This window comes from Aricia agestis, chromosome 5, assembly GCF_905147365.1.
Source record: "Aricia agestis chromosome 5, ilAriAges1.1, whole genome shotgun sequence".
Taxonomy (NCBI): Eukaryota; Metazoa; Arthropoda; class Insecta; order Lepidoptera; family Lycaenidae; genus Aricia; species Aricia agestis.
The window spans coordinates 4,857,185-4,881,529 of NC_056410.1; the positions used below are offsets into that span (position 1 = coordinate 4,857,185).

A 24,345-nucleotide genomic window follows, 5' to 3' on the forward strand; every position below is an offset into this window, starting at 1 on the left:
TTACAATTATTAAAATAAAATAAAAGACTTGGAATATAAATAGCTTTTATTATAAACGACGTTTGCAACTGTACGTAAGAAAATAAATAATCAAAAGACTATATCTAAATAATAATTATTTATTGTAAATGACAGTACATAACTAGAATAATGTAAGTTAGATGTGACGCAAATCATAGAACCACCTTCTCCACGACACGACTCGCTTTGAGACTCATTCTGCCATCTGTCGGAAAAATAAACAAATATTATAGCTTCGTTTCATTAAAAAAATACAGTCTTTGGCAATTATATAATATGCAACACTTTGTTTTATATTACAAAGAAGTATAAACTTTTAACATATTTTTATCTACTTCCAGTAATATATCACTTTTATGCTAAGTACTCACATACGGTTTTCCTCGATCGAGCAATAACGTCGAGCAAACCCCGCGGCTCGGGATTTCGTCCACACATTCATTGTTCGATAGCTGTTTTATTCTAAATCGATACATTTAATTCCAACGAGCCGGCTCGATGCGAGCCTTTGAGCTGTGAGTTTTGCGGTCCACACAGTAATTATTACTCGATTTGAAGTACGAGTAAAACTATCGAATAAAACCGCACTAGAGTACTTAGCATTAGACTAGATCAATTCGACATAACATCGATTTATCTGAAATTAAAAAGGGATTGTATTTTATACTTTATTTTCAATACTAATTAAGGTTTGTTCTCAAACATATGTAGTTAAAATTATTTAAAAAAAATACTTACCAAATCATGCTCATCACAACAAAAACCAATATCTAACAAAACACACACAAAAACAAACTTAAAGTGCATAATAACATTTTAACACATAATTACCACACGTCTATCAAGCAACACAGAAAACCATGCAAGATAAAAAAAATACTAACTTGTAAAAATGAGTAGCAAGTAATTATTTCATTTCCTATAATAAATAAATGGACACGCTAAGCAAGCAAATCCTTTTAAGCTATATCCATCAATGAACTTTCGCTTGTTGAATTAATAAAATAACGCAGAAAATTCATAACTTCAAAATAATATTGTTAAAGCGAAAACGTGTCTGTTTGTCTGTTACCTTCACACATAAAAAAGATTCAGAAAAGATATCATAGAAAAGATTAAAAGATTCAGTCTTATGAGTCTTGAGGGGCGTAGGCAAATATCTGATTTATGTACTTTGCATGGAATAGTAAATGGGACCTTAGACACGCAAATGTTAAAAAATATTTCTATAAAGATACCTACTCGATCCGTGCGTATACCACAACTCTTTGACATCCCACTATGTAAAAATAATGTATCAAAAAATAATCCTTTGGTTCGAATGTGTACATCTTACAATAATATTTGTTCTGATTATGACATATTATTTAGTAGCTTACCATCTTTTAAAAATAAATTAATTAAACATATATAAATTGTAAATAACAAATTTTTAATATTTGATTATTATTTAAGTTCAACTTTATTTAAATCTATATAGCTAATTAGTTAATAATTGACATACCTACTTTAAATTCTTATTTTATTTTTGTTACTATGAATTATTATTGTTAAATTAATTTATGAACTTGTATATTTTCCTATTGTTATTAATATGTTAATTTATTGACATCTCTTACAAATAACTTTATTTTTATATGAATTTAATTTAATATTAGTATAATCCTCAAATCTGACTTATTTTAGGGAATGTATGAGTTTTTTTTTTTGTTTTATTATATTTTTATCTATGTCGCAATATGTTATGCTTCTTGGTCGCAATGAATTTATTTTTATTATTATTTGTGTTTTATAGTTAATGATATTGAGTACCTACCTTTGTATTAAAAACATGTGTGTCTGTGACAGTCGCAATTCTAATAATTGTTAAATTACTTATTTAAATATTTTAGTGTAATTATTAGAGTATGTACTTGACATTTGCTATTATTATTATTCATTTTTTTTTTAATGTTGTGTATAGTATTTATTGGACTGCATGGTAAAATGTTACTTCTTTTGTTTATTATTGTTAACTGTATTACTTACTTTGCTGTCTGTTACTATACCGAATAAATAAATAAATAAATAAACTGATTTAAACAGAAAATTGTATTATGATGTTTCTTGACTTTACCATGGCAAAATATACACGCCTTCCCGTGTGAATTATTGAATTTCTACGCAAATAAAATTGCGGGTAATATGTATCTATTTTTTTTTAACTTGGTAGCAGTCATTATAAAAATGGAGAAGCAAAAATGGAATCGCCAATTAATTAAATAATATAATAAATCACATGTAAAAAGTAAAGCAGAAAAAAACAAACACGCACGATGTACACCATGCAAAAACACAAAATATTATGCTCATCTGACCGCAAAAAATGCATAACAATCTTTACCGCTACTTAAATAGCTTAAAAAATAATAACGTCACAAAAAATGTTCATCATCGTCGGCACAAAAATATTAAACAACATCTTTATGTAATATTGTTACAATATTATTAATACATCTTCAAATCATCATCAATAATTAATACATCTTCAAACTTTTCATGCATCATTCGCAAACGTGCGGGAATTCGTAAAAATTATGATGACTATAATGATATTGATGATCAAAAAGTGTCTTTGATTATTCGTAGATCATTTATTATTTTCCTATCAATTTAGACTATGATAGTTATTAAAGTATTTCGAACGAAATCACGCAGGTTGCGTCATTACGACATTGGCCATTGACGCATACGAATTAATTTAATGTAAATCACCATGTAATACATAAATGTTTCAGTTCAAAACAAAAATAAACTATGTAAAATGTGGTCATCAATTCGATTGTTAAGTTAGCCTTCGGCCACGATGGCAAACCATGATTGCGAAACTCTCTAAAACATGCACAAGCAACGACGATCATGGCCAGACTGTAGCTGTTTGAATATGTGAAGATTCAAGCAATAGTTTGTATAGAGACTTTCTCCATTTTGGGCCAGTCTTCATGACTGAAGTTCATAATTTATGAATAAATATAGCACTATACGTATAAATTAATAGACCTTTGGATCTATTAGCATTTTGTCATGAATTTTATTTTGCTCGACATATACAATGTTTTCGAAATATACAATTTGAATAAGATCCTTTCCATTGCATGCACATGCGTAGTAAGAAAAATCCGCAATTATTTTTTTTTCTCGCATACTAAATCGTTACTATCTGACGGTGATTAGCATTCTCATCAGTCCCTTTCATTTCCTAGGATTTGAAGGTTGATTATTCAGTATTGGAGAAAAAAGGTGTTTCGAGGGTCATATATACAAATCGTTATAACTTCTAAACTATCTGACTGAGAGCAAAAAGTTTGAAGTTTATTGTAGCTTAAAACGTACTCTATCTTTTAAGATAAAAAAGCACCACTATATTTCGCTAGATTTTCCACAAAAAGACAATAATATTAAAAATATTAAAAAAACTAAAACTTTTTGCCTTTTACTTTTGTTTTCCTATGTTTTATTCCTCGAAAATTAAAACATAATGGCTGTGTAATCGTAGTCTACGTGTTTAGCTATAACATTTTTTATGTTCACAGGATATTTAAATGAGAAGTATATGGTCAAATATAAGAGCTCGAGAAAAAATAAAATGATCATTTTGCAACTACAGAAATGCAATATTTCATATTAACATTAAAGGATCGGGCTCTGGTGTCGGGACACATTGTATAATATGTAGTATAAAATTGGTGATTGAAGACGTAAGTAGATAAAGTGGATAACTAGTAATTTCAAAACATTAAGGACTGAGTAAATATTTTGAAATCAAAAATAGTGGATTTTATTACATTAAAAGCCAGATGAAGTTACAAGGTTTATTCAAATTATGAGGGGGAAAATGAGTATTTATTGTCCTTATAGTAATATCCACTTCGTCCACCTAGACGTTTTCAATTATTATATGTATGATGACTATGACCGCACCTTAATCACGTCATCAAATCAAGTCTAAACTCACACACTACACTCACGAACTTTGATCGTATTGTACCTTCGTCCTTGACCCAAAGGTACAATTCGGTCAAAGTGCCTTTATAATTGTTTTACTTCTTAAAAACCTCCCATGACTTAATTGTTGTCCTTATAAACTTTTGTCCTTTTCAACTGTGATATTTTTTTAGTTTTTAACTTTATAAGGGGAACACGAAATGCAGGACATTATTTAAAAACTCAGTCTGGCAGCTCTAGCTAAATACATACATATGTAGTGTATGAATCTTTAGTATGTATATAAAGAAACATTTCATGGATTATATTAATTTTATGAAATTTCATTTTGGCACATTTTCTAGTTACTATCGAAATCTGACTTCCTTTTAACTAAGGGAGAAGCCAAACAAGCGTAATTTGTGAGTTGAGAGTCGCAGAATTTCGGCTGGCAGAAATTCTGCTGCATTAAGTTTCATATAAAAGTCCTGTTTGACTCACACGAGCGTAATTTTGTGAGTCATGATTTGTATTACGTGGCAGAAATTCTGCGACTCACGATTCACAAAATTAGGCTCGTTTGGCTTCACCTAATGATTACTATTGTATTCTGTATTTCCAATTTGAGGACGTGAGTGGATGAATACGATAACTAAAAGTAAAAAAAATGCCTTAATTCCATAAAAGGAGGCTTTAGGGCCGGAAAAATGATTTGAAAATTAAGAACTGTGCATTTTATGTGTAGCCAGATATATTAGCCAGGAAAAAAGTAATAAATGTCCGTATGTTAGTTATCGTGTTCCTGCGCTCACGTCTTCGTTTGTAAAGTTAGAGGCTTATTTTATAAAAAAAAAAACGCAATAAAAAACACAAAAACCATGCAAACTCACCTTTGCCCAAAAACCCGGTACCGCCCGTCAAAAACACACACTGATCCTTATAAAACTTCTGGATCTCTGTCTTAGCGGCTTTACCCTTCATCAGTTTCCTCTTTTCCTCTTCCTTCGCGTCTGCGGCGTCCTCGGTCGCGTAGTAGTCGTCCAGCTGGTTGGCGGAGACGAACTCGTGGTCTTCTGAGTAGTCCAGGATGGGTGCTGTGGGGTTCATCTCGTCGTTGTCTGCGTCGGGGTTTCGGACCGTATTTTCTAGTTCCTGTAACAAAGACGTGTAAGCAGTTGTAAAAGTAGTCGTTTAATAATAATACGGTGAAGTAATCTTCCTAAACTCGAAGCCTTTTTTATATTCAAGGGTAACACCGTTTCGATTGCGTCTGTCTTTCTGTCTGTCTGTTATCTCTTCACGCCCAATCCGTTGAAGTTGAACCGATTTTGCCGAAATATACTTTGAGTATGGTGATACTTTGAGTCCCGGGAAAGGACATAGGATTAATAGAAAATGTTTAGGTTACCGCGAGATAAACGATTTTTGACGCAATGGAGTTGCGGGCGTCATCTAGTACAGTATAATTACTTACCTACAGACTACGAATAATAAAAACTAAGGAAAAGTAACTCCGTCAAAAAACATGCTCCACAATACTTGTCAAAAAAGTGTACCTTAGGTACATATTTCAATACATTTGCAATATTTAGGTGACCTTGAACGGTACTAGGCTGACGTTACATGACAGATCAAAAGGAACCAAATTTAAAACGGTAATAGTATGGGAGTTACGATTCCTTAGTGTTTATTATTCTTAGCCTACACAGTACGCTTATTAAGTCAATTTATAGACTTCGCTTTGTACATTACTCTGCTGAGTATGAAATCAGGTAATAAAAATATAATACGGTTCTCGTGGATCTTTAAGTGTCTATAAAATATGTGATAAACTAAGCATGTTACTAATTATAATTTCTACGGTGTGAATACTGATTACTGACATACAATGTTTTGAATATGAAATCGCTATTGGTCACACTTCACTGATTAACTTTTTAAGTAAACTTCGAAGAGTTATCCAAATCTCTGGTGAGCAGACAAACTTTAGTAACAAAATACGTGTGGCACTTGGGGACTGTTGTGGTCTACTGCATAATAGCATAACACCGTGCCGAAGTCTGCCTAACTGACACGACGTTAGACCATTCACGACTTTCAATGCCGCACCGCTGTGCCGGTCGGAGTGGGGGTGTTAGGTTTATTTTCGTTACGGAATTTTTTGATTCGGTTGCCGCGCTCAAAGCTCGCGATAAAAGCTGTGCAATAGCTTAAAAACGTCAAAAACTGGGCAAAAGCACAAAGTTTTTTTTATATTATGAAATAAAGGGGCAAACGAGCAAACGGGTCACCTGATGGAAAGCAATTTCCGTCGCCCATGGACACTCGCAGCATCAGAAGAGCTGCAGGTGCGATGCCGGCCTTTTAAGAGAGAATAGGGTAATAGGGGAGGGTAGGGAAGGGAAGGGAATAGGGCAGGGTAGGGAAGGGAATAGGGTTTTCTGTGAGAATGTGGTATTTCTCCCGTCGAGCCGGCCCACTCGTGCCGAAACATGGCTCTCCTACGTGTAAAAGTTAGTTTAATACGCATCAGTTTCAGCTCTGGATTTATGCATAGACAGGCCATGGCCTATGGGCGGCAGCGTCCTATAACGTCCTAGGTGGGTGGCAGCTCCGGGGATACGCAAAGTTATTCCCCATGTAAAAATAAATTAAAAAAAGAATGGCGGCAGAGTTCGTACGTAGGGGTGGCAAAATTAAAGAGGCCTATACTCATAAAGATATAAATCCGGCCCTGATCAGTTTTCACGTACATGTAAATTATCCTGCAGCTCCTTGCTGAGTTTGCGGACGTTGTCGAGCTCCTGCAACTGCTGCGGTGTGGGCTGGCCGTACACGTCCACGTCCAGGTGCTCCCCGCGCCGCTGGGCCTCGATCCACGCAGACATCCTCTCGCTCGTCTCGCGACTGATGCTGTCTTGTACGCTCATACTCTGGAAGACAAATCCATATGAAAATTATTGCGGAATCGTATAAGCCGTGTAACTGTCAGATTATCTGTTTCTTCACGCTTATGGTGATCACATTAATCAGCACGCACGTGGGTGGGTGCGGATACTTTCCGCCAGCATAGAAACAAAAATCGGGTTTTAGTTTGAACTTTGAACATTTAGATTATACAATGGATGGACCTTTCAGCAATGAGTTTCTAAAATACGTTACGTTACGTTAGTAACATAGAATATCATTGCCTTTCAGACATAGAGACTAGAGCGTTCACGCGGTCAAAAGCTCAAGCGGTTCTGTGTTCTTTATCCGTTTAATTTCACTACATAGTATAATAAAACAAAGTCGATTTTTCTGTCCCTATGTCCCTTTGTTCCCTTTAATCTTTTAAACTACGCAACGGATTTTAATGCGGTTTTCTTTAATAGATACTAGTTGTCCCGGTGAACTTCGTGTCACTTTAAAACCTCCCCTGGACTTCTACGAATATTTTAAGACTAAAATCAGCCCAATCGGTTCAGCCGTTTTAGAGTTTTAGCGCGACTAACACATTTGAAAATCCATTTTTATATATAAGAGTTTTTAGACTTTTTCAGGAATTTTTTTTTTTTTTTAGAATTTTTCTCTCCGTAAGAACCATCCTCGTACTTCAAGGAATACTTTAAAATAATAATTAGCGAAATCGGTCCAACCGTTCTCGAGTTTTGCGCTTAGCAACACATTCAGCGACTCATTTTTATATTATAGATTAGATAGAGTGATTAAAGAGAAAGTTTTATAAGTATATTCATTAAGTAGTCGGGAAATCTCTTAATTTTAAGTAATTAGTTAAATCTTGTACATGTATGTTGTGATACCTATTATATTTTTTACCCGTGTGAAGCCGGGGCGGGTCGCTAGATTTTTTATATATTTGAATTGAAATTAATTGATATATGTAGTTGATACAGAATTATAAAAAAATAATGTTCACTCAAAATTCCGCAAACGCAAAAATCCGCCTCCATACAATTTGTATGGAAGCGGATGCACGTATCGCACACTGTGTCGGGGCGCAGCGGATTTCCGCTTCCATACAAATTGTATGGAGGCGGATTTTTGCGATGAGCCCCGGCACGCTGAGCCCTGGCACGCCTCGTCTCAGTGTGCTCACTCCTTAAGACGTGACGAAAAGCCTAATGTACCGCCTTCAAAGATGTGAAGATTGAGTAGAGAAAACGTTGAATTATTATAGGAGAGTCCTGAAAACGCGACTATTTAAGTAATAACAATTATTTAACACTTTTTTGTGAGTTGGAAGTTGATTTACAATTTTTTTGTTTAAAATATTAATTTTATTACTAAGCTACCGTAAACTTATTTAGATTTTGAAGCAGGCTGTCTTTTGAAAACAGACTTATTAAAAAGTTATATTTTTAAATAACTTATAATATTATGTAGATTATTGTTGTTTTTTATCTTACTCTTATTTTATTTATTTTATTTAAGTATTCATTTGTATTCATAAATCATACATGTTATAAAATAGGTATACTCTCCAGCTACCTCTCCATAAACCACAAAGGTTTTTCCGGAGTGTATTACAATAATAATAAAAATTAAGTACAATATTTTTACACTCATTAAAAGAAATTAACATTTTTTTATCAAACTTAACAAAACAACATAACATACTTATTAACGAGAAAATAAATCTTAATGTCAGTCCTATTCATTTAGGAATTTGTTTAAATATAATGTTTTTAGCTTGTATTTAATATTTTGATACGCCCTGAGTAATTAATATTGCTAACAACTATTGTTATAATATTAATCAGACTGGAACTGCTTTTGCGTAATTTGATTATTATATTTCTGGTAATTGGGATGGTGCCTACTATAATATAGAATCTCTTACAAATTAAGTTTCACAATAGAAAATTAAAAATCCTTTCAATTCTCCGGATATTAATTTATAGCTAAGTCCGATTTAAGTACTTAGTTCTTTTTTGTTGTTCTAGGTATTGTTCAACTTAAGGAATACTGCAAGTTTTGGCTTAGAATTTTTTGAGATAGAAAATTTAAATGTATGAATAATGAATTCAAAACTGTATTTAAAATACTCAGGAACTACTGGTCCGATTTAAAAACTTATTTCAGTGTCAGATAGCTCACTTATCTAGTAAGGCTATATAATATAATAATCACTCAGGAAGAAACTCAGGAAAATGTGGAAAAAACGGGGGAAAATATTAGAAAGAGTTTATCTCACGAACTACTGGAGCAATTTTTATGGCAATATTTGGCACAGGTATAGAGTAGACCACGTCAAGGTACATAAACTATTTTTTGTAGAAAAGCGTACGGTTTCCGTAAAATTTTTAATTTACGCGGGCGAAGCCGCGCGGGACATTTAGTAATATTCGTAGAATTTGTAAAAACATAGTAGAGTCTTATAAGTACTAAATTTTGAATGCCCAAAGTGTAATATTCGTTATTACCATTTAATTTTTATATTAAAACTAGCTGTCCCGGCAAACGTCGTTTTTCCATATAAAGTATTTTTCCCATATAATTTTATTGAAGTGACTAAATAAATATGGCACCATGGCAACGTCCATCGCTATTTCGTCGCACAAACAATGGTCGCCGTCAGTCTCGATTTGTAATCATTTACTATTATTTATTCAACAAAAGCACTTATCAATATAAAAAGTGGATGTCCGATTCTCCACCCTAGCCGATATGCTCGCTAAGATTCACGAAAATTGGTCGAGCCGTTTCAGAGGAGTTTAACTACGCACACCGTGACACGAGAATTTAAACAAATATACTTTACCACGCTCTTAAACCGACTACTTCCTACCAACAGTAAATTAAAAACAAGGTTTTGTCACAACTGAAGTAGAGGAAATACTACTAAATGTGACCTTTTCAAAGGTACATATAAACAGTAAACACTAACAAAAATATAATTTTTTATTTGTGATTTGACTCGTGGAATCAGAGCTGAGGAAAATTTTAAATACAGTGTAAACTCCATGTAACGTCACTCTATTTGACGACAAACTGTCTAAAACGTCGAAATCAATTGACTTTGGTTGGTTTAGCTGTTCTACCATACAATGATACACTCTACATAACATCACACCCACTCTTAATAACGACAAAATCACAACGATTGATTAATAAAAAGTACCTTTTAAGTTACTAAAATTAGTTAAAAATGCGCAGCTATGCACGTTTTTTTGTCGCATTGTTATCCTAGCCCGCAATAAACTTGACTTTCGGCATCATGCATTCCGAACTTTCTAAGAAATTCGTTCTTTTGTTTGCAAATTGGGATTGCTTGCACGTGTAGGCTGTTTTTGACCATAACTATTAGGAGAAGGAGTCATGGCTTATTATCTATCCATTATCATATTCTCAGTTGAACATAAACTTTCAAACTGTAAATTATGGTTAGTAAAAGAAAATCACTACAATATATTGACGAAAAAGTTTCGATTTTTCTTCTCTCCATTTAACGACAACTCTATATAACGTCATAAAATGCACAGTCCCTTCAGTGTCGTTATATAGAGTTTACACTGTATAATAATAATATGTAGGTATGTTAATTCAAATTATTTTAAATAGGAGACTAATTGTTCAAGTTATTTAAGTTTCGTCTCTATTACGACGTATTTCCTCGATCGCTGTGTAGATACTGCGTCACATTGAAGGTAATAAAGATTTCGGACCAAATCCACGATGGTTGGTAAAATGTCATGTTATCTTGTATTCTCCGTAATGAAGAATTATTATAATTATGTATTATCTATATATATAAAATTCAAAGGTGACTGACTGATTGACATAGTGATCTATCAACGCACAGCCCAAACCACTGGACGGATCGGGCTGAAATTTGGCATGCAGGTAGATGTTATGACGTAGGCATCCGCTAAGAAAGGATTTTGATAAATTCCAACCCCAAGGGGTTCAAATAGGGGATGAAAGTTTGTATATAATAATACTTCTTAACGTGAGCGAAGCCGCGGGCAATAGCTCGTTATAGAATATAGTGTAACATTGACGGCATGATTCCGACTAGGTTCTGTTATTTTTTAACCGACTTCCAAGTAAAAGGAGATTGAGTTCGCTCATATTTAATAGCAAGCTATTATTAAAATGGTCTTGGTCACTTCTAGCAGTAGAAATAATTATTATAATAAGCAATAAATAATAATCATTTCAAATGGCAATTAAAAGATCGTCCTTCTTAACCTATGAACAACTGAACATTTATAAAAAATGAGTAGTGTAAGGCATACTAAAACATTTGCTTTAACATAATGTATAAGCTTTCATTATCATGCAAATTGTTTAATAAACTTGCGTGCAAAAAAATCGACCCACCTCTCTCCTTATGATTCAAACGGTAATAACTCAAGAAATATAATTAGTATTAAATAAATGTTGGAATCGTTTTAAAGGTAGTACAATAAGGATTTAATTATTGCTATAGTTATTGTAATTGTAAATTGTTTACTAATTCTACAGCCTTAAAACAAAAACCGGTCAGTTTGGCATAACATTTCAGTAGGCGATTAATGACATCTTTCTTGTAAAAAACACTAACAAATTGATTTCAATAGCTCATAGTGCCACCCATTACCCTAATTTAGGTTTCCATTCAGGTTTTTCTTGACCTTATCAAAGTTATGATGAACTCCTGAGCGATACCATGCCGATCTTCTTGTACAGCCACCTGGAGGTCCTGAAGGGTATCTGCGGCAAGAGTCCGGGCCCTGACCCTCCTTTTGAGTTCTCCCCATAGGTGCTCAATAGGATTAAGGTTAGGACTCCTTGCTGGCCAGTCCAAACCCGAAATTTCGACGTCGGAGAGATATTGACGAACTTTCGCAGCAACGTGCGGTCGAGCATTGTTCTACATCAATATGAAACCTTCTCAACAAAACCAGCACATGGCACCGCATGTTGTCCTAGTACGCCCTGAATGTATCGATAGGTACTCAAAGTGCCAAGGCGTGGCCCGGTTACGAACTCAAGATTGGTTTATGCATCAAAAGAAATCTCGCCCTTATACAGTCCCCGAACACCTACCAAATGGAAGCCTTTCGTCAATGCACGCCTGCGCAAATCATTCTCCTTATCAACGGTATGCTTTTCTGCGACCATCGTTACCATAAAGACTGATTTAGCTTTCATCAGAAAAGAGCACGACCCGCCATTGAGCACGACCCTCCATTGCTCCAATGAAAAATCAACATGCGAAACTAAGCAGCGCTTGACTGTGTGCTGGGGCTAATTTTGGACCGTTAGCGAGTTTTTGTGAAGTCAAACAGCTGCTTCCAAGTCTTCGTCGTACAGTCTACTCAATTACTGTAACTCATCCGACTTCTCTTGGCCGTCGTTGCACTTGAACTGAAATGAGATGTCGATTTCGTAAGGACGTTGACACCTTAAAATGGTCATCACGTTCAAATGTAGCCCAATGTCTTCCTGAACATGGTCGCATGGTAAAGTTTAGAGTCTCTAAAATACTTCGGTATACTCTTGTAACCGAAGTTCGACTTAAATTAAGACTTCTAGCCACAACTCGTTGTCTAAATTCAGCTCTTAGCAAAGCCCTTGCTTGAGAGGCTTTATTTGGAGTAATATCCATTTCGCCACAAAGAAATTACGTTTAAAATGGAGTTAAATGAACAATAAATCAATAAAAATCGAGACAAAACAAAAACAATAAGATTTGACCTATTTTTCATACAGAACAAACCGTTCAATTAACGATTAAAAAACTGAGTGATGGGGGTGCTTAGTGATTTGTGTCGTTTGTAGTCAAGCATGTTGGAAATGAAAATGTAGAGTAAACGTACACATTCCCTATCATATTAACTCGCATTATTAATAAAAAGAAATAATAAATAACTATACGAGTAACTTTTTAAGATATAGCGACTTGAATAGAAATGCGCTGGGTGGGTCGATTTTTTTGCACGCAAGTGTATTATATTCTGGTTATAACTTAGGTAATAGTTAAAATTTTTAAGGAGAAATTTATTTTCTTCTTTCTAAAGTATTTAAATAAAAGCTTTTTTTTTCAAAAAGTTTTTTGATTATAATTTATTAGTGTTTTTGATTATCCTTTCCGCAAACGGTCAAATTAGCAAACTAGATTTTAAAATATAGCGCATAATAAGCCAAATAGTTTTTGTTCAAGTTTTTTTATGTTTGTAAAGATCTAAAGATTTTATAATCATGGCAAACGAGTAGTGATGACCAGATGAATAATGACGATGGTAGCTTAATGAGGTTGTAATAAAGAAAACATCATTTGTGCTAAACTAGTGTGGGGGTTTCCCGATCACGTCACTCGTACTTTATCAACACAATCCAAATAATAATATTATAAATGCAAAAGTGTATCTGTCTATGATCTATCTGTTATCTTTCCCATCGATCGTGGAATAACGAGACACAATAGCCTATCTATTGTTATCGCGGCCGGATGCGGCCGCTTAGGGCTTCATGAATTACTATTATATACATGGCTTAAGCCAAAGGATTTTTAAGAACCCGAGAACTGATTATCTGTCGCTAATTATTTCAATAAAATTCGGTTTGAGGATTCTTAAAGACCCGGAAAAAGGTATAGGATAGTTTTTATCGCAAACAGTATGCGTCCCGTGCTATAAATGTTTTCCGGAGCGAAATTAAGGGCAATATTTTTATTGTACAAGTAGTTGACCCGGCAAGCGTTGTTTTGGAATTTAAATTATTTCCAGTATCAGTATAAAAACCTGTTCTCAGGCCTAACGAATGTACATACAAAATTTTATTAAAATCGGTTAACCGTTAAGCCGTTTTGGAGGAGTTCGCGATATAAACAAACACTAAGCTGTGACACGAGAATTTTATAAATTAGATTAAGAGACTCAGCTGTGATTTTATTATAAAAAAAAACCGGCCAAGTGCGTGTCGGGCCACGCGCAATATAGGGTTCCGTAGTACCACTAATTTTGGATATTTTATGTGTGGTCAATGAATGTACATTTATAACGTGTTTTACACTACTAACGACATCATTTCAGTAACGTTCAGGGAATTTGAATGAAAAGTTCCTTTATACTTCGCCGAATACATTTTTTTTAGTTGATCGACTATTACTCAATAACTTATGAAGTCTTCTTAGCCGAGATAATTTTCCTTTATTCAGCGTCATTAATTTGTGCATTCATGCTGAATTATAGCTTTGTATGTCCTATAGTCTCACGGTTTTACTCAGGTAAAACCGCGGACAGACAGACAGATAGACGGACAGACCGAAACTACAAGGGTTCTTTATTGACTACGGAACCCTATTAAGGTGCCTATAATATCGACAAGCGCGTGCGACGTGATACTAAATTTTTCTGACCCCCAAAATTATCTAGAACTTCTTCGAACCGTCTTGTGTCTATTTTATATTACGTTTAGTGTTTACACTTTGATTTATGTTAGCTAGGGTAGGTTTTTCCCAAACCTACGTCACTTGCCGAGACTTGATACATTATCAATTATCAACCAGTGGAACTAGCCGATATCCGCTTGAGGAAAGTTTCCATCTTTGACTACTTGTTTTCCGTAACATATATTTAAACAGTTGCATGCTAATGTCGCTAATTTATATATGCAATTAAACATTTGCGCAAAAGCATGGACTGCATTTGAATTTTAAATTGCCAAAGGATTTGTGGCTTATTTCTGCAGCAAAAATCTACCGCTTTAAGTGCAAATACAGTTCGTAATTTTGCATTCGAATGGATTTGTTTTAAGAATTGTCTAAATGCTGGTCTCAAAATTAACAACGTTGACGTAGACACCATAATATTCAAGTCTGGTATTATGTTCAGAGTTTCAGACTTCATCTCTATAATACAACCTTTGTAGACCTTTGTAGATGATTTGTCAAGAAAAAAATCTACAACAATACATAGAACGTCCTCCTCTTTTTATTGAACTCCGTTTAATCTCTAAGTATATCATTGTTAGATATTAATATCACTGTTTGCTAGTTAAAAAAAACTGACTGGTAATAGGAACATGTAGAAGCCTCGAAATTATATAAGTTTCAACCAATTTAAATCATATCTATATATATAGAAATGGATTTTCAAATGTGTTAGTCGCGCTAAAACTCGAAAACGGCTGGACGGATTGGGCTGATTTTAGTCTTAAAATATTCGTAGAAGTCCAGGGAAGGTTTTAAAGTGACACGAAGTTCACCGGGACAGCTAGTTATTTATGAAAATTTTATAAAAATCTACGGAATCTACATCAGACAGGCTATCATTGCGCCACGCGCTGACTTCGTCTAAGATAATAATTAATTACTCTGCGTCAAACAATTAATGAACGTGAATCACGCGAGTGACGTTTGCAAACAAACGATTAACTAGTAGTTATAGTTGTACTATCAGTACAGATTAGTAAAGGAAATAGAGCCTTTAGTAATAACTTGAATTTTGCTTACGAAATCATCGATTTATTCGATGATTTCGCCAGGGAAATTTGAAAAAGACATTTTGATTTGAATTAAAAACTATCACAACAGGTACAAAAAAAAGGTACCGATGCATCTCGAGTAAGAGGTCTTTAATTTGAGATTCGAAAAGAAATCATGAGAAGAGAAGTAAGTCAGAGGCCGTAGCTAAAGTCCCTTTCGTTAAACACGATGACGTAATTCGTTATCAAAATGTATGGGATTTGACATTAGCTTTTGCAAGCGAAATGTCATTTAGCGATGACTTATGTCAAACCGCATACATTTTTTATAACGAATTTCGTCGTTGTTTTTAAATAACTTGGCATTGACTGGCATTGATCTGACCATAGACTTAGATCTGACCATGTCAGCGGTGCAGTGCGTTATATGCCAACTACATATTTACAGCACAAATTAAGTAATTGCTTAATTAGCAAGTTTTTAAAAGGTATATTTGAGCAACTCGGTTGCTTGATTTAAAAAAAATCGCTTTAAAACGCAATTAACACACAGAAGTCATTATTATTAAACGCAAAAGTAGCGTGAAAAATTACAAAATATATTTTTTAAATATGCTATAGCAATAATTTTACACTTTCCTTACACTTTAAGTATTATATATTTCTTACAATAAAATCATCCTCAGGAGATATTTTTATTAAACATACCTACTTTAAAAAAAGTCTTTGGGAGAGGCCTTTGCCCAGCAGTGGGACAGTTTAGGCTTATAATAATAATAATAATACCTACTTATGTAACCAATGGTTAAAGAAATGCAGTGATTTCCAAAAAAGTCGGGTTTTCCAATTGCGTTGGTGATTCCGTCCATTATTAATGAAACGATATAAATGTTTTTTTTTTTTATTAACTTATCGTGAACATCATCAGGGACGATGATGATATCCACCTTATGGATCACAAAAATTTACTTTTTAAAAATATTTACTGTTCTTTTGCTGCTAAGAGACTCGCCAATTCAAACTGTTGATTTTTTTGTAACTTTTGTACTTAAATTAAGTTTATTTTTTTATTTACTTAAGTATTTTTTTAAAAGACTTCCAACACTTAAGCGTTATAGGCCCAGGTTCACGCAGTGTTTAATTATTTATCAACGTTTGATCACCTTCCTGTTTTGTTTGTTTGTAAACTAAAATTAAAATATTAAAAACGTTATGTATCAAGGTTGCAGCCGGTACTGCCGTCGCCTACAAATCACGTATTTGCTCTACCCGCTCGACTTCATACAGAATGCTAAATGGTGCATTTGAATAATCCATCAAACAACACTTTATGTTATTATAATAGTTATAGGGATTATAATAGTAATAGGGACTATTTTTTTTTCTAATAATATCCGGCCCGTATCGGTTATTAAGATAACATTTTAAACTTTCGCGTTGCGTTTCGTTTTATAATTAAACTTTTTAATCGGGACTTAACGCGACTTATTTAAGTAGTAATGCTACTACGAGTACATACTTTTTCTCGACGTAGTCCCCTCGTGACCACGGCCGTTGCAACACGGCCGAAACGTCGAGAAAAAGTATGTATTAAAGTGTTCATTTATGTATTATTTAAATACATAAAAAATTTACATGTTGATGTCATTGTTATCATTAGTCATTCAAGCTTTTTATATGTAGAATATGTGCAGTTATCATCAGTCAGTCAAGGTGTGACGACACGATCCCTCACAAAGCTCGGCTTTTAGCTAGTAAATCTTATATATAAAATTCTCGTGTCACAATGTTAGTTACCGTACTCCTCCGAAACGGCTTTACTGATTTTTAACAAATTTCATATGCATGTTCAGTGGGTCTGAGAATCGGCTACTGGGTACTTTTTATATTGATAAGTACATTTGTTGAATAAATAATAGTAAATAATTACAACTCGAGACTAACGGCGACCATTGTTTGTGCGACGGGATAGCGATGGACGTTGCCATGGTGACATACTTATCTAGTCACTTTAATAAAATAATACGGGCGAAATACTTTAAATGGCAAAGAAACGTTTGCCGGGACAACTAGTATTATTATACTATTTGGGCCCAATATATACAAACAATAACACTACGGAGTAGGAAGTAAGACATCAGTACTTACTACCAACATTAAGCAATTCCATTGTGTTGCCGATTAGTTTGTCACGCGATCTAATGACACACTAATGGTATAAGATCCGAGACCATAGGACCTTCAAAGACCTGGTTATTTGATGAAAGTAATAAATATATTTAATTAAATTGATATGCTATTTTGCAAACGGGTCCTACTAAAATGTAAAAAAACCAAAAAGACTCAGCATTGTTTTGGTTAAGTATTTTGTTTGGTGTAGGTTTGTTCACTAGATACAACTTCAAGTTACGGATACTTAACTGTATCTGTAACTTGAAGTCGTGTCTAGAAGAAACCTACACTAAACAAAAAAAACTTTATATTGAGTAAAATTAACTAATTAATATAATGGGTAAAATTAATTAATTTTCCCCATTATATAGTTTCCTCCATGGCAGACAGAAGAATTTCATACTCATATAATGAAGAAACATTTTGTTTTTAGGGTTCCGTACCAAAAGGGTAAAAACGGGATCCTATTACTATAAGTCTTCGTTGTCTGTCTTTCTGTCTGTCTTCAGGCTGTATCTCAAGAACCGCTATAGCTAGACTTCTGAAATTTTCACAGATTATGCATTTCTGTTGCCACTAAAACAGCAAATAAGTACTAAAAACAAAATAAAATTTATATTTAAGTGGGCTCCTATATACAAAAAACACAATTTTTGGCCAATTTTTACTCTATGATGGTACGAAACCCTTCGTGCGCGAGTCCAACTCGTACTTGGCTGATTTTTATAACATAAGGAGTTAAGGGCCTCTAGTCAACACTAACTACTTATGTTATGTCAATTCCATACATTTTAAATCGGCGATTTCATAAAGAAGCCATAAAACAACATCAATCAACAGTAAAAGGCAAGGTTAGTGAAGGAGTTAGGCGATTCTGACATCTAGAAGAACTTGATGAAGAATCTATAGACTATACCTACATACCGAAGGTACCTACATACCTAGTACCTACCTGCTATAACAATGCCCACAAGGCCTCTATGTAATTACCGTTTATGTAATTATTTGCATTACAAATCATCTAACATCGTACCCAAAGACGCCAAATATGAAATGTACTAGCGGCTTCTAAAATAGGTATATATCGTAAAATCAATATTACGTTTATGGAAACTGAGCGAGGTTGGATGTCGTAACAAAAATGGTCTCGCATCTTTTTACATGACAGTCAGTAGCCATCCTTTGCCAATATATGTAGGATTTATCTAGTCTATTCAGTTTGTCCGTCTTTATTGACTTGTATTGAGAGTTGAGACATTTTAGGTAGTGGAGAACGATATAATTGTAGATTCATTACCACGGCCACAGAAAAAGACAGGGTACCTGCGGGATAAACAAATTATACGCGAGCAAAGTTGCACGCGCGACTACAAGGAACCGTACATTTTTCCGGAATAAAAAGTATCCTAGTATGTCCTTTCCCGGAACTCAAAGTGCCAAATTTCAGCAAAATATCAGCCACTATAATTGAGTGATTAGAAGAAGGAAGTTATACCATGTATTGCCAACTTACAATACGCTGGTCATAAGGATAATATTCTGGTGGTGGAAAATATAGTATTAAAAAAAGACAACAATAATTATATTATTTGCAGAGAAAAATCACTCTTGATTGATCGAACGAAATACCAAAGTCTCTAAATTCTTGAGCAATATAAGAGAAGCAAACCATATTTTTTTTCGTAGAACAAATAGTAGTTGATCATGTCAAACCAGCCACTGGAAACAAAAATACGTTTTGTGAAAGGAGATGCATTATTTTGTGAAATACGTTCAAGAAAAGGCCATTCGACCAAGGACGCTTACATTCACATATGCAATTTGTTAATTTTATTTGGAGCACCCTGAAGTAGGGTTCTTTACCACCCAGGGGTTTTGGAGATGTTTAAATATTTAATTAACGAAAACTTCATAAAAAAATACGGAGGAGAACCCCCGAAATTTTAATACGTAAGTAGATAAATAAATTTTAATGGACGCGCGAGGTCCGACTTCCGAGGAATTGTTAAAATGTTGCAGGGAGAGTGCGGGGTATCGGTAGATCTCTACCCCTCTAAATTGGGTTTCATAAACAAAAAAAACTTGATTGGTATAACTAGCAGCAGCAGTAGGTAGATTCTATTAAATTATATCTTACCATAATACATTTTCAATCTGTTTCGGTATAATCATAGAGAAAATATATACGGTAATAAAGATACACAATAGTAGGTACCTAGTCTTCTACATGTTCAACGAATGTCAAACGTGCTCTAATTAGTATCTTTTTAAAACTCCCAAAACAAGTGATTTCTTACTTGTTTGTTGAAATAGCCAAAATATAGCATTTACATAATGTTACTAGCTAAAAGCCGAGTTTTGTTAGGACTCAGGTGATTTTAATAGTAGCCAAACCTTGACTGACCAATACACATCTAAATATAAATAAAAATTACTATGTTAAAGCACAAATCAATAAGTGTAATAGTTTTTCCGTAAAGTGTACCACGTAGTTTCCGTATAATGATCAGGTTGTGGGATATACTAGGGCTCGCTTCACCCGCCCTGATTATTATTGTACCAAGTGAATATGGATTTGCCATTTTGATGTTTGTCACTATTCACTATTCAGTCTTTATCGAATCTGCAATATTGGATTTTAATACCAGAATAAAATTACAGTAATTACAGTTGATCTTGCCTTTTAAGGTTACGCGTCAAACGTTTGACCCACATACTGTTCCAATGTAAGACGCTTATAAAACTATTAATAAAATAATTTAAATGAGGTTATTACTAAGAACGCTTTACGCACTTAAGCAAAATGAGTTTATTTTTATTGTGTCTGCTCTACCCTGCTCGCCTTGACTAGGTACTAGTGTACAGAGGAATTTCAAAATGTCCGGAAAGTTTGCAACTATAATAGTTCTCTGCTTAAAATAAAACCGGCCAAGCGCGAGTAAGTATGTTGAGAGCAATTTCGCTTTATGTAAATCTGATAATTTTTTTAATAGTAAGTAGGGTGAACATGACTACTAGTGATTGGACAGTACTAGTTGTTGGACAGAGCACAAAAACACTATAAGTATTTATTTTAAAAACTACCTGTTTTTCTTTAAAAACATGAAATATAACCTATCCCAGGCACTAGTACTAAACAAGGTAACTTTATAACTTGTTTAGTACGTTATAAGGCCTGAGATCTTTGATCAAATATTTCTGAAATATTTGATCGAAGCCTGGGATAGGCTATTTTAAAAGTATGGTACATAAATATTATAACACACCTACAGCTATAGTCTCACCTCAACACATTAATATTACGTTCGGCGTAGCCCAGAAGAATTGGTCAATAATATAATAAATAAAATTATTATCTCGGGATTCGATAGAGCGTTCCTAGACATAAGGTAGACCATCATTATAAAAAACCGTCGAATTACCTATACAGTATTATTTTGTCAGGAAATACTAATGTTTATTACTTAAAGTTGAAAATATCGCCAATGTCATTAATCCCTTCTCAATTTAGCACATAACGATTAAATTACCCGCCAGTTTTAAAGCCTCAACACAAAAAACTGTGCGATTTGTGATTAACGATTTACGTAGTATTAAACAATTAAATCAATTTAATTTCAGTGACCGATGACGGAGGTGACATTTAAATTGTAACTAACCTTATTACGCATAAAAATGCTAATCACGACTAAATTAATATAAACATGAAACGAGTATTTTGTCACGTTTTGGCTTCTGAGTTCTGACGTTTGAGTTGTAGAAATGGCTTAGCTGGATCCAACAAACCTGATTATCAGGTCCATTAAGAGGGCGACTAACCCATAAAATCAAACATCGAATTCTTGGAAATATCATGTAGTATGTTATTTTAGGAAATGAAACAATTCGAATCTTATTTTCAAGTATAAAAATCGGTCCACAAACGGTGGAGATATCTGCGAACAAACATAAAAAAAGAACATATAAACATATCTATAGAATTGAGTTACCTTCTCCTTTTTGGAAGTCGGTTAAAAATGGATTATAAAATCAAAAATTTGGGTTGGTCGCCCCCTTAAACTCCATAAATAGCCTTATATTTGCCTGTTAGTTGTTACATATCTGCGAAAACATTCAAGGAGTGTAGGGATGTTTGTTAAGACTTAGACCTAAACCACTTTCACAGATCTTGTTTAAGCTAGAGCGGTTGAACCTTAGTTATTACTTATTAGGTTATGGAATCTATTTTTAGTTTTTACAGATCTAGGTTGATATTGAACCTTGGTGATAACCTTGGTATTTCTCATATTTAATAATAAGACATAATAATAAGATAATTAATTAATACGAAAAACAAAAGATACTTTTATTAACGTTCAATGGGCGGTTTACATTCTAGGTTACCGAAGTACAACTACGTCATATCACTGCAAAATATATTATGTTTCCGTAAAGGAATATTATACGAAAAGAAGTCACCAACTATACCTAGTCAGACGAGAAAAACGTCACATTAAAAGTCTACGTCAAAAGAACAAACAAACAAACAAATATATAAATCACGGAAAACATTAGCTGATTTATTTTTTTAAGAACAAGTTATAGATCGGAAATCAATCGTATGTAGATTAGGCGGACTTTAGACTGTGAATAAGCATCTTCGTGATTCTGATATATTTTACCGAATCTATATTAATATATCTAGGTATATTTGATTTATAATATAACTGCTACTAACATCTTAATGGGATGGAATTAGGATTAAGGTCCTAAATCCTGATAAGGACCTCCTTGAACTTTATTATTTCCTCCCTGTGAAATTGATAACGTTACTGACGATTGATGACTAGGTATAAAGTACAGTTTAGCAAGCATCTTACAAAGGTGTTACATACTATTATACTTTAGTACCTGGATGTATAGCAAACACTCATTGACTTCTTGAATCGTGTTACTTAATAACGCCATCTGCTGGTCGTTAAAACAATTAGTTGCTTACAAAATAGTATTATTATTCGCCAATAGATGTCAGGAAGAGTCATATTTTTCTGTTTATCGATTATCGATAAAACACGCATAAAAATACATTTTCTGAAAATGATTCCTAGCTAGATCAATTTGTCGCCCCCGAAACCCCCTATATAATAAATTTCATGAAAATCGTATATATATATATAGTTAGGTAGGTAGAAGAGTTGTGATCCGCAAAACGTTAAGGCCTTTAGACCATTTATGAGCCATTATAAGTCTTTATGGTCCTTTATTTTCCTTCGCATCTCATCATCATGAGCCCGCGTTTCATTGACCTTACACTTGTGATCTCCAAGGCGAGCGAGTCGGCTAGAGCATGCGGCATAGGCCGGATCCACCATACGTGTACCTTCTTTATATATGTACCTAGGATCTAAGTATCTACTCAGTACGCGCATATTTTATTTACGAGACGTTTCTAAGGAAAATGCTTCTATTTTTTGGGTACATATCGTTAGTATGTAAACTAATCGTGTGGGAATTTTTCTTAATATTTTATTATGTAATAATTGATAGACAATTAAAAATATTTTCTCAGAATAATTATATAACATTAGCTTTACTTATAAATTATAATACATGGGATATAAAAAAAATATTATGTTTATATCCTATATTATAATGTATTATAAAGCTAAAATTAAAACCACTTTTAAATAAAAAAATCAAGAAACAATTCAAGTCCCTTAAAGTCGTTAAACATCCTTTTTAGGGTTCCGTACCCAAAGGGTAAAATCGGGACTGTGTTTGTCTGTGTGCTGGAGGCACACACTGTAACTCAAGAACCGCTATAGGTAGACTTCTGAAATTTTCATGAATTGTGTATTTCTGTTGCCGCTATAACAACAAATACTAAAAACAAAATAAATTAAAGGGAGCCCCCTTACGCACACAATCAGCAATACATAGACACTGGAAATATTCACGAAATACTAATTTTTGTTTGCACTTTAATAATTTAAGTATAATAAAATTTAAATAAATGAAATAATTAAGGGGGGATCCTATACAATAAACACAATTAAAACAAAAACAAATTTCAGCCTATTTTTGCTCTATTGTGGTACGGAACCCTTCGTGCGCGAGTCCAACTCGCACTTGGCCGATTTTTTAACACCAATTTATGTCAAATGACTTACCAGTATTACGGAAGCAGCACTATGTCCCACGTCCGCGCGCGGTCGGATCTATACAAGAACTGACGACCGAGTCGGACACCACACGACCGAGGACGACAATTACAACACGACGTAAACACGGTAATTAATCGAAAACCTTATTAGTATTGAGAGCAGCCTTCGGGCATTGATCGCGGGACATCTGACCGCCCTGACATGACATGTTGTATGGCGGTATAATGACGAAAAAAAAACGGTGCTGCTGAAAACGCGCCCTTAAACATGGTTTAGTCTATAGAATACTAGATGATGCCCGTATCTCCATTGCGATAAGATTCGTTTATCGCGCGGGAACCGTACACTTTTCCGCGATAAAAAGTATCCTATAATCTATATCCTTTTCCGGGACTCAAAGTATCTCCATATCAAATTTCAGTAAAATCGGTTCTGCGGTTTGGGCGTGTAGAGGTATTCAGACAGATAGACAGGCGTACATTTCGCATTTATAATATTATATATCGTATACGTATATAAGTAGTATGGATAGATATATATAGATATAGTAGATCATAGTACATTTTGATGAAACTTGAAGTCTTACTATCAATTATTAATGGCAGATGGCCGCCTTCAGAGACACAATATG

General features: G+C 34.0%; 1 protein-coding gene across 1 annotated transcript in view; it reads right to left on the bottom strand.

Annotated features, from left to right (window-relative positions):
* The window catches only part of LOC121727206 (fatty acyl-CoA reductase wat-like), a 34,874-nt gene extending 11,056 nt beyond the window's left edge, over positions 1-23,818 (bottom strand). Inside the window, exons 1-3 of the mRNA XM_042114905.1 lie at positions 23,721-23,818; positions 6,738-6,917; positions 4,875-5,136 (exon numbers count right to left, since the gene is read on the bottom strand). Coding sequence (XP_041970839.1) covers positions 4,875-5,136; positions 6,738-6,914 — 439 coding nt within the window. The 5' untranslated portion in view covers positions 6,915-6,917; positions 23,721-23,818. The remainder of the gene's footprint in view (positions 1-4,874; positions 5,137-6,737; positions 6,918-23,720) is intronic.
* Positions 23,819-24,345: the final 527 nt, after the last annotated feature.